At 35.1% G+C, this 15086-nt stretch overlaps 1 protein-coding gene across 1 annotated transcript; it reads left to right on the top strand.

Annotated features, from left to right (window-relative positions):
* Positions 1 to 692: 692 nt before the first annotated feature.
* LOC142167063 (uncharacterized) lies at positions 693 to 5170 on the top strand. The gene is made up of 4 exons (XM_075227216.1): positions 693 to 1040; positions 1115 to 2481; positions 4052 to 4746; positions 4788 to 5170. Exons 1-4 carry the CDS (start codon positions 693 to 695, stop codon positions 5168 to 5170), a joined length of 2793 nt encoding a protein of 930 aa, XP_075083317.1.
* The last annotated feature ends 9916 nt before the right edge of the window (positions 5171 to 15086 follow it).

The raw sequence follows: 15086 nt of genomic DNA, 5'->3' as shown, positions 1-15086 counted from the left end.
CTAAGTACATAAAAGACATAGTGGCTCATAAGAGAAAATTGACTGAGTTCGAGACGGTTGCACTTACTGAGGAGTGCACATCAAGGGTCCAAAACAAGCTTCCCCAAAAGCTTAAGGACCCTGGCAGCTTCACCATTCCAGTACAAATCGGTAATGTTAACGTGGGACGTGCTCTGTGTGATTTGGGTGCAAGCATAAATCTGATGCCGTTATCCTTGTTTAAGCAATTAGGTCTGGGAGCTCCGAGACCAACCACCGTGATGTTGCAATTAGCTGATAGGTCCATAGCCTACCCCGAAGGAGTGATTGAAGATGTGCTGCTGCAAATTAGAAAATTCATCTTCCCAGCTGACTTCATTATTCTAGACTTCGAGGCTGATGAACAAGTTCCAATCATATTGGGACGACCTCTCTTGGCTACTGGCGATGCAATAATTAAAGTGAGAGAAGGGAAAATGATTATGAGAGTGGACAACGAGGAGGCAGTCTTCAATGTCTACAAAGCAATCCAACTCCCCCGCCACTATGAGGAGCTCTCTATGATATCTGTAGTGGAGGTGGATGAGAAACTTCTTAACACGAGTGTATATCTAGGCGACTGTTTAGAAAAAGCAATCATGATGTTTGATAGCTTGGAGATGGATGATGAGGTTGAGGAGATGAAGGGAATCCTAGATACATCATGTGGTTACATGCAAGGAATAATCCCGTTTGAGCCCCTGAATAGGCCAAGTGGCCCTCCACCAAAGCCGTCAATTGAAAAAGCTCCAAATTTGGAACTTAAACCCCTACCCCCTCACCTTCAATATGCTTATTTGGGAAGTTCTGACACTTTACCTGTTATTATTTCTGCTCACTTGTCTAAATTACAGGAAGAAAAGCTATTAAGGGTGCTACGTGAGCACAAGCGAGCAATTGGGTGGACAATGTCTGACATTAAAGGCATTAGTCCAGCTTTCTGCATGCACAAAATCCTCATGGAGGACGGACACAAGCCAAGTGTAGAACACCAACGCCGACTAAATCCAATCATGAAAGAAGTGGTAAGGAAAGAAGTGATTAAGTGGCTTGATGCAGGTATTGTATTTCCAATCTCTGATAGTAAATGGGTAAGCCCCGTTCAATGTGTGCCGAAGAAAGGGGGATAACCGTAGTAGTTAATGAAAATAATGACTTAATTCCTACAAGAACTGTAACTGGATGGAGAATTTGCATAGATTACAGAAAATTGAACAATGCCACCCGGAAAGACCATTTTCCCCTTCCTTTTATTGACCAAATGCTTGATAGATTAGCTGGCCAGGAATACTACTGTTTCCTGGACGGTTATTCGGGGTATAATCAGATTGCTATAGCCCCAGAAGACCAAGAGAAAACTACATTTACATGTCCTTATGGCACGTATGCGTTCAAGAGAATGCCCTTCGGTCTTTGTAATGCACCTGCGACTTTTCAAAGGTGTATGATGGCTATTTTCACTGACATGGTTGAAAGATATGTAGAAGTATTCATGGACGATTTTTCTGTGTTTGGATGTTCTTTTGATAGTTGTTTAATGAACCTTGATAAAGTGCTAGCTAGGTGTGAAGAGACGAACTTGGTGCTAAACTGGGAAAAGTGCCATTTCATGGTACGTGAAGGTATAGTTTTGGGGCACAAGGTTTCAAAAGATGGTCTACAGGTGGATAAGGCAAAGGTGGAGACGATCGAAAAATTGCCCCCGCCGACATCCATCAAAGGCATTCGCAGTTTCTTGGGTCATGCAGGTTTTTATCGTCGTTTCATTAAAGATTTTTCGAAAATTTCTTCCCCTTTGTGCAGGCTTCTAGAGAAAGACGTTACCTTCAAGTTTGATAATGCATGTCTGAAAGCATTTGAGGAGCTGAAGGGAAGATTGGTGACTGCACCAATTATCATTGGCCCCGATTGGGCACAACCATTTGAGTTAATGTGCGATGCAAGTGACATAGCAATTGGAGCGGTGTTGGGGCAAAGGAGGGATAAAATCTTTCACTCCATTTATTATGCAAGCAAAACCATGAATCCAGCTCAGATAAATTATACAGTGACTGAAAAGGAGTTGCTTGCAGTGGTGTGGGCGTTTGACAAGTTCAGATCCTATCTAGTGGGAACCAAAGTCATCGTCTACACGGATCATTCAGCTATCAGATACCTATTTGAAAAGAAAGACGCCAAGCCGAGGCTGATTCGTTGGGTCCTCCTCTTGCAAGAATTTGACTTAGAGATCCGAGATCGAAAAGGGACAGAAAATCAAGTAGCCGATCATTTGTCCAGATTAGAGAGCCGGAACCATGTAGCTGAAGGAGGGTCAATTAAAGAAACATTTCTGGATGAGCAAATATTAGCAATCACCTCAGGTGAAGCCCCATGGTATGCAGATTATGTGAATTTTATCGCAAGTGGGGTAACGCCACTAGAATGGACAGCTGACAATAGAAGAAGATTCTTACATGATGTAAGGTTCTACGTGTGGGATGAGCCATTCCTATATAGGCAGTGTGCAGATCAGTTGGTGAGAAGGTGTGTTCCTGAGGAAGAGATGAAGGCTATACTACATGACTGCCATGCGTCACCATATGGAGGTCATCACGGCGGGGATAGAACCGCCCAAAAAGTGCTACAATCAGGTTTTTATTGGCCAAAATTGTTTAAGGATGCACATGCCTTCGTTAAAAATTGTGATAGATGCCAAAGAACTGGAACTATCACGAGGAAGCACGAGATGCCCTTGCAAAATATACTGGTGGTAGAACTTTTTGATGTTTGGGGGATTGATTTTATGGGACCATTCCCATATTCTAACGGACACAGATACATCTTGGTGGCGGTCGACTATGTTTCTAAGTGGGTAGAGGCCATAGCTCTTCCTACTAACGACGCAAAGGTTGTGGTAGGCTTTGTAAAGAAGCACATCTTCACACGTTTTGGGACCCCAAGAGTGTTGATAAGCGACGGGGGAACTCACTTTTGTAACAAACTGCTGAATAATATTCTTGCAAAATACGGAGTCAAGCACAAAGTTTCCACTGCCTATCATCCCCAAACGAGTGGTCAATATATAAGCCAAAAACGCCTCCTTTAGGTTATCGAACATATTGGGAAGAGGAAAAAAGCCACGACAAAGCTGTGGAGGCCGGAATTCATCAAGTTTCATCTTTCTCCTACCAAACTTAGTAATTTTTATGTTTCTTTGTATGATTTGTTTGGCTACCATGTCTATGTGGAGCTAAACTTCACGTTCTAGGGTTGTGGTTCTTTCATGACTATTGTTATTCGGATATTGATTTTGACTTCTTGATTTATCATATTAGTTTATTTATTCAATCTTGCACTTAATTATTTAATTGCTTGATCACCAATTGAATATTATCTACGAATCTAGAATTGAACTCGAAAGTGGGAATTCTATATTGCATATAGGATTGAGTAGGGCAAGTTCTTGAACTCGGGCATCGGGGAACGGATTCGTAGTTAGGATAGATATATACCTAATTGCCTTGCTTGGTTGATTTACAGGAATTATAAATGCGTTCTTGTTGATTCTAACTCCATAGACATATGGGCGTTAGGTTAGCTTGAATAGGCGAGTAAGAACTCGACAGATTCTTATGAGCAATATTAACCCTGTCAACCAATAAGCTAGATAAATTAGTCGGTCAATTCAATTGAAGAATACAATAGGATTGTTAGATAGCCCATAACCCTAGATCGTTTTCATTACATTGATATCATAAAAATCTGCTCTTTCTCTGTTCAAAGTTTATTATTTATATTTTTCTTATTTAATTAGTTGGAATAAAATATTTTTAGATTTAATTCTTGTTTAGATAATAAGGATAGTCTAATTTAGTTAATAGTTAATTATAAGTCCTCGTGGGTTCGATATCCGACTTTTAGTCACTTTATTACTTGACGACCGCGTATACTTGCGTGAGTGTGTTTGGTCGCAACACAAGGTACAGAGAGAGGAACAAAAAAAGAAAAAAGAAGTACCAAACAAAGTTGATGAAGATTTCCAAACTGTGAATAGAAGAAATGGATCAAAAATGAAGTCTGGGCCAACCACCAAGCACCAAAACAAAGAAGATCATCAGAGTACAATTCTTTATAATTCAACAAAGGAGAATAAAGAAACAACAAAACATCAACAAGCCAAGGAATGCAATCAAGGTGTTGAAACTCAAGAGGCAAGACCAACACAAAAGGGAGGAAGAAATATTGGTATCAGCATCATTGAGCCTAAAGATAATCAACATTTCTCAACAATTAAGGAGGTTCCAGGAAAAGGGAAAGGGAAACTAGAAGATGATGGAAACAACAATACTTGCAGTGTAACAAAGGAGGGTCAAATTGAAGGCAATGGAGACCACACGACAAACTACACTGAGGCAAATAACAAGCAGAAAAAGAGGAACAGTAAGAAGAAAAAGAGGAAAAACGAAACTGAGGAGGAAAGCTGGATCCAGGAAGAGGGTAATAATCAACCAATTATCACAAACCAAGAGAAGAAAGAAAGTGTTGACAATATGGATATCTCAATACAGGGAGAGAATGGGCAAATAATGCAACAGGGAGCACATCCAAATGTATCCTACCCGCAAAGGGATATTAATCAAGCCAACTTGAATATGCAAACTAGTGAGACCACTATTGGAGTTTATCATGGAGAAGTCCAAAATAACTATCTTAAACTCATTAGTGGCACAAGTTTAGAAGAGGAACAGAGTAGTGTTTTGAATATAATATGGAGAATGGGCAACAATCAGATTTATCGTATGAAGAAGATGAAGGCTTAGGGGAAGTGGATTATTCAGATGAAATAAGTTCAGAAGCAAGTGATGAATATGCAAGTATGGATAGTGATGGAAAAGTAAGTGAAGAATCTACAGATCCAGTAGAGGAATCCAATGGTGCAACAACTGATGCTCAAGCAAACATATTGGTGGATACATTTTGCTCACAATCACTGGTAGATATTAATGTGACTTCAGAGCTTGCCAATGCCATCAGAGGTAGGGGCAGGGGCAGAGGTAGAGGAAATAGCATAGGGGGCAGACAAGCAACAAGAAGAAGGGGTGGTAAGCACCTTAAACAACAGTTTGTGGGATCTTCACAGGCAAATTACTTTTCAAATGTATCTAATGATTAAGTATCTCTTTTGGAATATTAGGGGAATTAACTCTAGTGGTACCTCGGAGAGATTAAATCAATTAGTCAGATCACAAAATATCCTCTTTGTAGCTATATGTGAGCCATTTCATAAAGCTGATAAATTGGATAAATTCAGGAGAATTCTAGGTTTTCAAAATGCTCATTCAAATATAAATAGTCAAATATGTATCTTTTGGAATGATTCGGTGATTTGTAATATGGCAGAGGAGAATGAACAATAAGTAACATGTTCTGTCAATTGGGATGGGGTTGTAGTGCTGATTTCCTCTGTATATGTTAAGTGTGATGCAGATCAGAGGAAAGGACTTTGGGATATCTTGAATGACATGCAGAAAAATACAACAATCCTTGGTTAATTGCTGGAGACTTCAATTGTATTTTGGATCCTTGTGAGAAGAAGGGTGGTCGACCACATAGTATGACCAAGAGCCTGCCGTTCCTTGAATGTATTATGGATTGTGAACTATTGGACCCTGGTTTCTCAGGCTCAAATTTCACATGGTGTAATGGATGGTGCCCTGCGGAGAGGATATGAAAAATATTAGATAGAGTTTTTGTAAACCACGACTGGATGAATTTGTTTAACTCTACTAGTGTAAATCACTTGATCAGGACATGATCTAACCATTCTCCACTCTTTACTATGGCAAAATTAACAGAAAGGGAACATGTAAAGTACTTTAGGTTTCTAGATTTCTGTACTGAAGAAGAAGACTTCAATGCAGTGGTGGAGCAAGCTTGGGGTATTGATGTACAGGGATCACCAATGTGGAGATTTTATTTAAAACTGAAGTATACTTGCAAGAAGTTATCTGAATGGTCTAAGAGTTCTATTGGCAATATTTTTGATAATATTAAAGTGCTGGAAGGCAGAGTAGCTGACTTAGAAGCCAACTTAATTGCTGATAATAATGAAGTGAACAGAACTGCCTTAAATGAAGTTAATGAATGACTGATTAGAGCCTATAAGAAGGAGGAGTCTTTTTGGAAGCAGAAATCTGGAGTGAAATGGTTTGTGGAAGGGGAAGTAAACTTAAAGTTATTTCATTATGTGGTTAAGGGTAGAAAGAAGAGGCTTACTTTGAAGAAGATGAGGAAAGAATATGGATGCTAGGTTGATGGGGAGGAGGATGTTGCGAGAGAAACTATCTCTTTCTTTTAGAGACAATTCAAAAAGGAAAGTTGCCATAATGACTTTTCGGTTCTGAGTTGTATCCCTAAAACCATTGAGGAAGCATATAATGATATATTAACAACATTACCTACGTTGGAGAAATTGAAATATGTGGTGTTCTCTATGAGTTCACAGAGTGCTCTAGGTCCTGATGGAGTCTCAGGGAAATTTTACCACTCATGCTAGGAAATCATAAAGGAGGACCTACTACTAATGATTCTTGATTTTTTGCAGGTACTGATATACCAAAGGCACTCACTCACACTTGTTTGGTACTCCTACCTAAGGTGGATAGCCCGCAGTCCTTTACTGAACTAAGATCAATAAGTCTTAGTAACTATACATGCAAGATCATTTCTAAACTGATGAATCAGAGATTGAGTCCTCTGATGTAAAAATTGGTATCTCCTAATCAGACATGGTTTATCATAGGGAGGTCTATCACAGAAAATATTATGTTGACACAAGATATGGTTCACAATATTAATAAACCATCACTTGCTGGGAATGTAGTTTTTAAAATTGGATATGGCCAAAGCATATGACAGGGTCTCTTGGAAAAACCTCTGTCAAATACTAAGGCAAATGGGATTTTCAGAATGTTTGATAGATATGGTGTGGAGGCTCATGACTAATATGTGATATTCTATAAATATCAATGGAGTTAGGCATGGCTTCTTCAAATCTAGTAGAGGAATCAAGCAAGGGGATCCTCTTTCTCCATCCCTCTTTGTGATTGGGCAGAATTATTGTCAAAACTTATGGATAGCTTAATTGGCTCAGGATTCAATCCATACTTTACAGAAAAGAAGGGTCCCACCATCACTCATCTGTTCTATGCTGATGACACCATACTATTCTCATCCTGCGACTCATTATCATTAAATATGATGATGGACAAGTTGAGGCTCTATAAACAAGTTTCAGGACAGCTGTTGAATAAAGAAAAGTCTGGATTCTATACTTCTGTTCAGGATGATGATCCTAGGATATCTGAAATTCAAAGGATCACTGGCTTCCCTAATTGTCCATTTCCTATACAGTATTTGGGGTGTCCTATTATGTGGGTAGGAAAAAGATAATATATTTTAACAACATGGTGGCAAAGGTGGAGGGTAGAATGCAAGGGTGGCAAGGCAAATTACTACCATATGGAGGAAGGGCAATTTTGATCAAGTATGTTTTACACGCTTTACCCCTGCACTTGATATCAGTAGTTCACCCCCCAAAAACTGTCTTAAAGAAAATCGACAGAATAGTTGTCAACTTTTTCTGGGGGAAGAAAGTTAACAGAAATAAGAGGCATTGGATTGCTTGGAATGATCTGTGCTTTCTAGTGAGTGAGGGAGGAACTGGATTTAGATCACTTCAAGATATTTATAATACTTTTTCTGCTAAATTATGGTAAAATTTCAGGACTCAAAAGACAATGTTGAAAGAATTCCTGGAGGCTAAATATTGCAAGAGGTCTCACCCTTTGGCAAACAAATGGGCTTATGGTTAGTCTCATACACGGAGAAGATTAATGGACATCAAGAAGGATGTTGAACCATCTATTTTCTGGAGATTAGGGAATGGAGATGTGCATTTTTGGTGGGATAACTGGACAGGTATGGGAGCATTAGCTACAGTGACTCAGGTAACTAGAGCTTATAAGAATACAAAGGTCAAAGAATTCATACACAATGGGACCTGGAGGCATGACAAACTAATAGGTCTTCTCTTGTGAATGTGGTCAATACTATTCAAAAGGTGGAGTTTGATGAAAGGAGAAAAGATTGCCCATACTGGTTACCAAAATGTACAGGAGCTTTCACTTGCAAATCAGTTTGGGACCTTCTCAGGAAAAACAAAGGGGGGTACTTTCACTTGTAAAAAGGGCATAAAAATATGCCTTTCAAGATCTCATTTTTTATGCTAAGGTTACTTCAAAATAAGATCCCTACTGATGAAGCTGTGAGGAGGTTTGGTATTGTGACCGTATCTAGGTGCAACTGCTGTTATAATCATGAGAAGGAGACCATTGATCATTTGTTTAGTAACAACCAAGTAGCCAGAAGTGTTTGGTCCTTTTTCTGTAGTTCATGTGGCATTAGTTTTGTCCTTTTACAGATAAGGCAGAACCTCATGAAATGGTGGATGACTAAGAGCAACAATGGTGTCCACACTGTAATGCTTCAATGTTTACCATCCTTAATATGCTGGAAAATATGAAAGAGCATATGTGCAGCAAATTTTGAAAACATTCGAATGTCAGCCAGACATATCATTCATCAAGTGTCTAATACCATAACGTTGATAATTAACTGTCAATTCCCTAATCTTCAACTCCTTCAGTCTTGGATAGACAAATGCATAGTTGTAGAGAAGATGTCACCAGTAATTCACTTTCAGATAGTTTGCTGGAAGAAACCTGTGAGTGGATATGTCAAATTAAATGTGGGTGGCTGCAGTAAAGGTAATCCAGGTTCAGCTGGATGAGGTGGGATTATCAGAGACCATCATGGTGATTTAGTGAAGGCATTTTCTGATTTCTATGGCATTTGCAGTAATAATGTTGCCGAGGTAAAGGAAGTTCTACAAGGCATCCAGATGTGTTGCCATCATGGTTTGAAAATGTTGTTGTGGAGTTAAATTCATTGTTAATCATCAATATGATTAATAGGAAAACAAAGGCAGATTGGCATATCAGACATGAACTTGAACAGATTTGGGAATTGACTCAAACAAGAAACTTTCAATTTAAGCATATTTTCAGGGAAGGTAACAAGATTGCAGATCAATTAGCAAACCCGGAAAAAGTCACAAAAGCTCATGGTATCTTCAACCAAGTTGTCTCCCTTGCTAGAGAGGTTGGAGCTTCTTTGAAGTTTGAGCAAGAGGAAATACCTAATTTCGGGTTCAGAGTGAAAAGGAATTTGTTTGTAGTTAATGATATCATCAATTGATACTAGGATTACACATAGCGTGTTTGGGACATATCTGTATGTATGGCCATCTTTTGAGAATATAGACATATCAAGTAGTAGAGAGGAGTCCATCAGACTTTTGTCAATTTCTTATACACAAGTGCACTTTAGATTGGTGGTTACTAATCTACAATATGTAATTGAGGCTAAGGTGTATGTCCTCCTCCGTGTAATCAAAGTTTTTGAAATATACAGGTTGGAGTCCGGCCTAACTCCGCCATCGAGATGATGGAATTTGATTAAAAAAAACTACTTGTTGCTACAAACACAATAACTTTTGGAAAATACACAAATAGTCATTATACTTAATAATCAATACACTTTACATGTACATTAATCTCCAAAAATTCCAAATTCATATATAGAACAATACACAAATTATTATGTCACGAATGCCAGATATTTCATACTTAATATGCAAGATCCAGATATTTAACTTTTTAAAAGTTTCATATAAATCGCTAGATAATTAACAGTATGACGTGTAAAATCTTTTTGAAGTTATTCACCGCCATAAAGCAATCAATTCTAAAATATTCGCAAAGACTGTTAAAACCCAAATGCGAAGGCGCTTATAAATCTCATTAAAAAATCCTTATCTAAAATGTACTCCCTCCGTTCATTTTTAGATGACACATTTTGACTTTTCTTTCACGCCCCTTAAAAAATAATAAATGAAGTGGATAATTTATCATGATACTCATATTAATTGATGCATATTTTATTAGATTTGAGAAAATAATTTGAAATGAGTAATAAATATTGTGAGTATAACAGGAAAAAAAAATTTATCTTCTCTTGATATGCGTAAAGTGACAAATAAAAATAAAAATATATTTTTAGTATACATGTCAAGTAAAAGTGAACGGAGATAATAAAAGAAGAAGACAAATAAGTTATCAATTCAAATATCCAATTTGCGTCAGTCAAATCTTTTTTTCAGCTTATTCTCGATAGCTTAAGGAACTATTCCCTCTGGTTCACTTTAATTAATTTTTTTGATTTTTTTGTGTGATCTATAATATTTAATTTTTTCTGATACCAATAAGAATTTTTTTTTTCAAAGTTGTCATTAGAATAAAGAGCCTAGAAATATTTTTTATATTTTTTATAAATAAATTAAGGTTAATATAATTAATTTTATTGTTAATTAATACTAAAAAGTAAATTAATTAATACATATGAAAATAAGAAGTATAAGGAATAGCCGTCCTTTGTTAATAAAGTCGGTTTACTTTACTGTGATCTTTACTACTACCGTCTTAGTTTTTTGTTGGCACTTGCTCTCGCTGGACTTTTGTCCAGAATGAAATGTACTACTATTAATTATACGTTTTTGGCAGTTGAACAGTGAGGCAGTGGCAATGTCAAATATTTCGCCAATATATTCAAGATTATATATATAGAGAGTATAATTTTTTATATATAAAATATTCCTTCTGTTTCAATTTATATGGTACTTTTAATTTTTGTACAGCCAATTTGATTAACCTTTAAAGATAAATATGATTAGATTATTTTAATATTTTAAAATTAAAATTTACATATTCAAGAACTATACGAAAAGTACTATAAATTACAATTCATCTTATATCAATATGATCAAAAAATTATTTTAAAATATTGATCAATTATTTTATATTTTAAATCTCGAAAAAATAAAAAGTGAGAAGTATAAATTTTCAGAATTTTGACCTATTTGTACTGCATTATAAACTTATTTACCCCTCATACATGGGTTATTACTTAATTACATTAGTATATACAATTTACCATTTATATACAAAATAATATATTAGACTCCAATCTTATCCATTTTAGACTTCATTCTTCTCTATTTTTCTTTTCGGTATGGATATTTCTCTCTTAGTTCCTCTTCGATTCGACTTTTGTAGACGAACATGCTCGGAGCTTTGAAAAATGGTGAAGAAAAATGATTCAATTGGTTAAAAGCCATAGAATACATACACGAAGCACCAACACAATTGGGTTATCAAAACTTTTTCTAGATGAATAAACAAGACATTGTGAACATGAGTAGCGTTTGGAACTAAACAAAAACTAATTGACCGTGTAACTAAAACTAAACTGAAGTTGGTCGGGTATACATGAGCTTAAACTCCATTGATAGCCATTATAAAGTTTAGAAGCTTAGAACCTTTGAATTGGAAAATCGAAATTTGCAAAATTGTTATTTGTTTGGATTTGGTGTTGTTACAAATGATTGGGAATAAACTTAGGAGTTTATATCTCAATTGTGAGAAAATTTGGTGAAAATTCTATGTGATTTTGGTTGGAATTTCATATTGAAACTCGAAAAAGAAGACATAAACAAATTGTATATATATATATATTTTATGTTGAGTCTAGAAACGATATATAAAATATATATATAACATACATAATTGTATATAAATTATAGTTTTTGACATGATTCTATACACAAATTTTATATTTAAGTTGTAGATAAATTATAAATTTTGACCGAATTTGTATATATTTTGTAAAAAGATTTAGTTACCTTCTGTAAATATAAATACTTAGATAAAACCAAATTAAATAAATTTAAAATCTTGTATATATACAATCTTGTCCCTAAATTTTCGACAAAAAATATTCAATTGACCGCTCTTTACTGTACGTGACTACACCACTGCAGTGGAGCTAATTGGACTATTACAGACCCATCTTTGGTTATGGATCTGCAACTTCTGTAAAACCACTTTGTATGGATCTGCCACTGTTGTTTACTTGTTTTGATTTTGGGTTGTGCTTGTTCCTTTTCTGGTTCATTTGGGTCGAAAACATAAATAGGGGGGAAATACGCAAATAGCCAGCACACTAGTATTCTTAACTCTGCCTAGCCCGAAAAATTAATCTATACATAACCTTATAATAATGTGGCCAAATTAATTAGTTCCTCCAATAAAAACCCGTTACAAAACAATACGAAGAGGAAAAGAGGCCACAAAAAATCAGCCGAGAATCACGTTCGCTTCCAAACCCCAACGAATATCTTTGGTTCAAATAAACGGAAAAATCACATACATCAAATACATAATCAGGGACATTTGGACACACTAAAACTGAAAATCATAAACAGAATTTAATAATTATACATTGATTATATAATGTGTATGCCATTTGTATAACATAAAGACTTGGATTATACATCTCATATACAAATTATACTATATACATAAAATAATTATTGTATATATAGTTCTACATTAATTATACAACACATATGCCATGTGTATTATATAAAGGTCTAAATTATACTTCTCAAATATAAATCAAATATACATAATATAATTTATTGTATATATAACTATACATTAATTATACAACACATATGCCAATCGTATAATATAAAAATCTGGATTTTATCAGTGTTTTAAAAGGCGTGGGGCGTAAGACGAGGCGTTTTACATATGCCTCAACGAGACGTAAGCCCCGAGGCATGGGGCGTAAGCCCCATAGGTATTTAATTTTTAATATTTATAAAATAATATAATGACAGTAAATATTTATAAACATGTAAAATTGCATAAAAATTAAATATATATATATATATATATATATATATATATATATATATATATATATATGTGTGTGTGTGTGTGTGTGTGTGTGTGTGTGTGTGTGTGTGTGTGTGTGTGTGTGTGTGTGTGTGTGTGTGTGTGTGTGTGTGTGTGTGTGTGTGTGTGTGTGTGTGTGTGTGTGTGTGTGTGTTTGTGTGTGTGTTAGGCGTAAGCCCCATGGATCTTTAACATTTTTAATTTATAAATTAATAAAATAACATAATAACACAAAAAAATATAAAATATAAATTAAAAGTTAAAAATTAAAATAAAATTAAAGGAACTCATAGAAAATAAATATTTAGCATGATTCTTAAGTATAACTAATGCATACAAATCACGTATAACGTCTTTAACTTTCAAATAATTAAAAACTTACAATTTCTTTAAAAAAAATATCAAACTCCACATTTTACCTTCCTAAAAGTAAATAATTAATAAAATCTTATTAGTACGATAATTAAAATATTACTCCTTCATGAATAAATACAAATTAGTTTAAGATATCAAAATAAAAGTGTATAAAAATGAGGGACAAATGAACTAAGACACGACCAATAACAAATGAAGATATAAATTCGCAATACTATGTCTCACTATTAGAGTTATGCTCAATCTTCATATTTCTATCGATGAATAGAACTTTTATCATTAATTTGTTAAAAAATTTTGAAGGCCAACGATATTAATTAGGAAATTCGACATGTGATTTGCGTTAGAACTGTTAGGCGAGCCCCGAGCGTTGGGCGTTAGGCGTGTTTAGGGTGCTTTGCAAGTGCCCCGTACAGATTTTAACTCCGCCATACATGAGCCCCAGGGCGTTTTGCAAGTGCCCCGTACAGATTTTAAAACATCTTTTATTATTCTTCAGTTTACTCATGTATACTGTAACATACATATTACAGAATACACTTATATACATGTGAATTTAGTTTTACATTTGTTTTTAGGGTTTTCTAAATACATTTTCTATAACAGCCTTCACTATTCTTTTAATTGAACCATGTATGCATCAACATACATGGTTCATAATACACTCATATACATATATATACATTAACAGAATACACGTCTAAAAAATATGTGCTATATTAATATATTCTATTGGTTATATTATTAGGCCATGCAAAGGAAGCTGAACACCGACATTCATGCCGATCAACACCCACATGCTATTTTAACCGAAGACACGTTAAATGCATCTACATAGGTTAATCCTGTTTGTGGTGAAGTAAGAATGGAGGAAAAAACTACATCTGAGGTGTCGTGTACTATACCACCTATATCTGATGAGGGTATATCCAGAGAAGTACATGTATCACAATTTGAGTTGGCGGATAAGTTTCTTCCAAGTCAAATTTCAGAAACTAGAATTCTGTTACATCATGCAGCAAAAAAATGTTGATTCAACCCCTTTACCCTCTCATAGGAATCGGCGTCCAAGTCGATGGTATTCTTCGCCTTACGAGTCAAAATTCGACTCTGCTGGTTAGTAAATTATTAAACAAAAACTATGTATTATAAAGTTATGATCTATTTTCCCATGATATCTATAATTAAATGTCTCTATTAATGACTTCAATGAACAATAGGTACCTCAGTAAAGTTGACTCCCATATTTGATAAAAAAAATACCCCTTTGAAGATGATTTAATATCAGGGCCACATCCTACATTAGTCATTCAGAAATACGAGAAATGGGTTCGTGATGGTCTTCTTGCTAAACATGATCAAAAGTAAGTTTTTTCCCCGATATGTATAATATGTATTTATCAATTAGAAAGTGGATATAATATTTTTTCCAATTCCTTGTAGAAATGATATGGAAGACCATTACAAGAAAAGCAAGTCAACACTGCCTAAGCCGTTGGATTTTGGAGTTGATCAAGTCACTTCAAAAAATTAATTTTACCTTCTCTCATTTGACGGTAAACTATGGAATGACAATGTAAGATATAACCCTTCTAACTTCAGTTTAATTTATTTTTTTCTGTTTGGTTTGTCTAATTGTATATTTCACAATTTTGCTAGTGACATACAAATTCTTTATTCATTTGTATTTACATAGTTGATGTGGTATGTAGACAAATGTATTCTATATTAACAGAAATAAAGTTAAATATTGTATTCACCGTTCCTAGGACAGTTTTATCTGTTGCTGGTTTA

This window comes from Nicotiana tabacum, chromosome 12 (assembly GCF_000715075.1).
Source record: "Nicotiana tabacum cultivar K326 chromosome 12, ASM71507v2, whole genome shotgun sequence".
Taxonomy (NCBI): Eukaryota; Viridiplantae; Streptophyta; class Magnoliopsida; order Solanales; family Solanaceae; genus Nicotiana; species Nicotiana tabacum.
The sequence above is the reverse complement of the archived record's forward strand: the minus strand, read 5'-3'. Positions and strand labels throughout refer to the sequence as shown.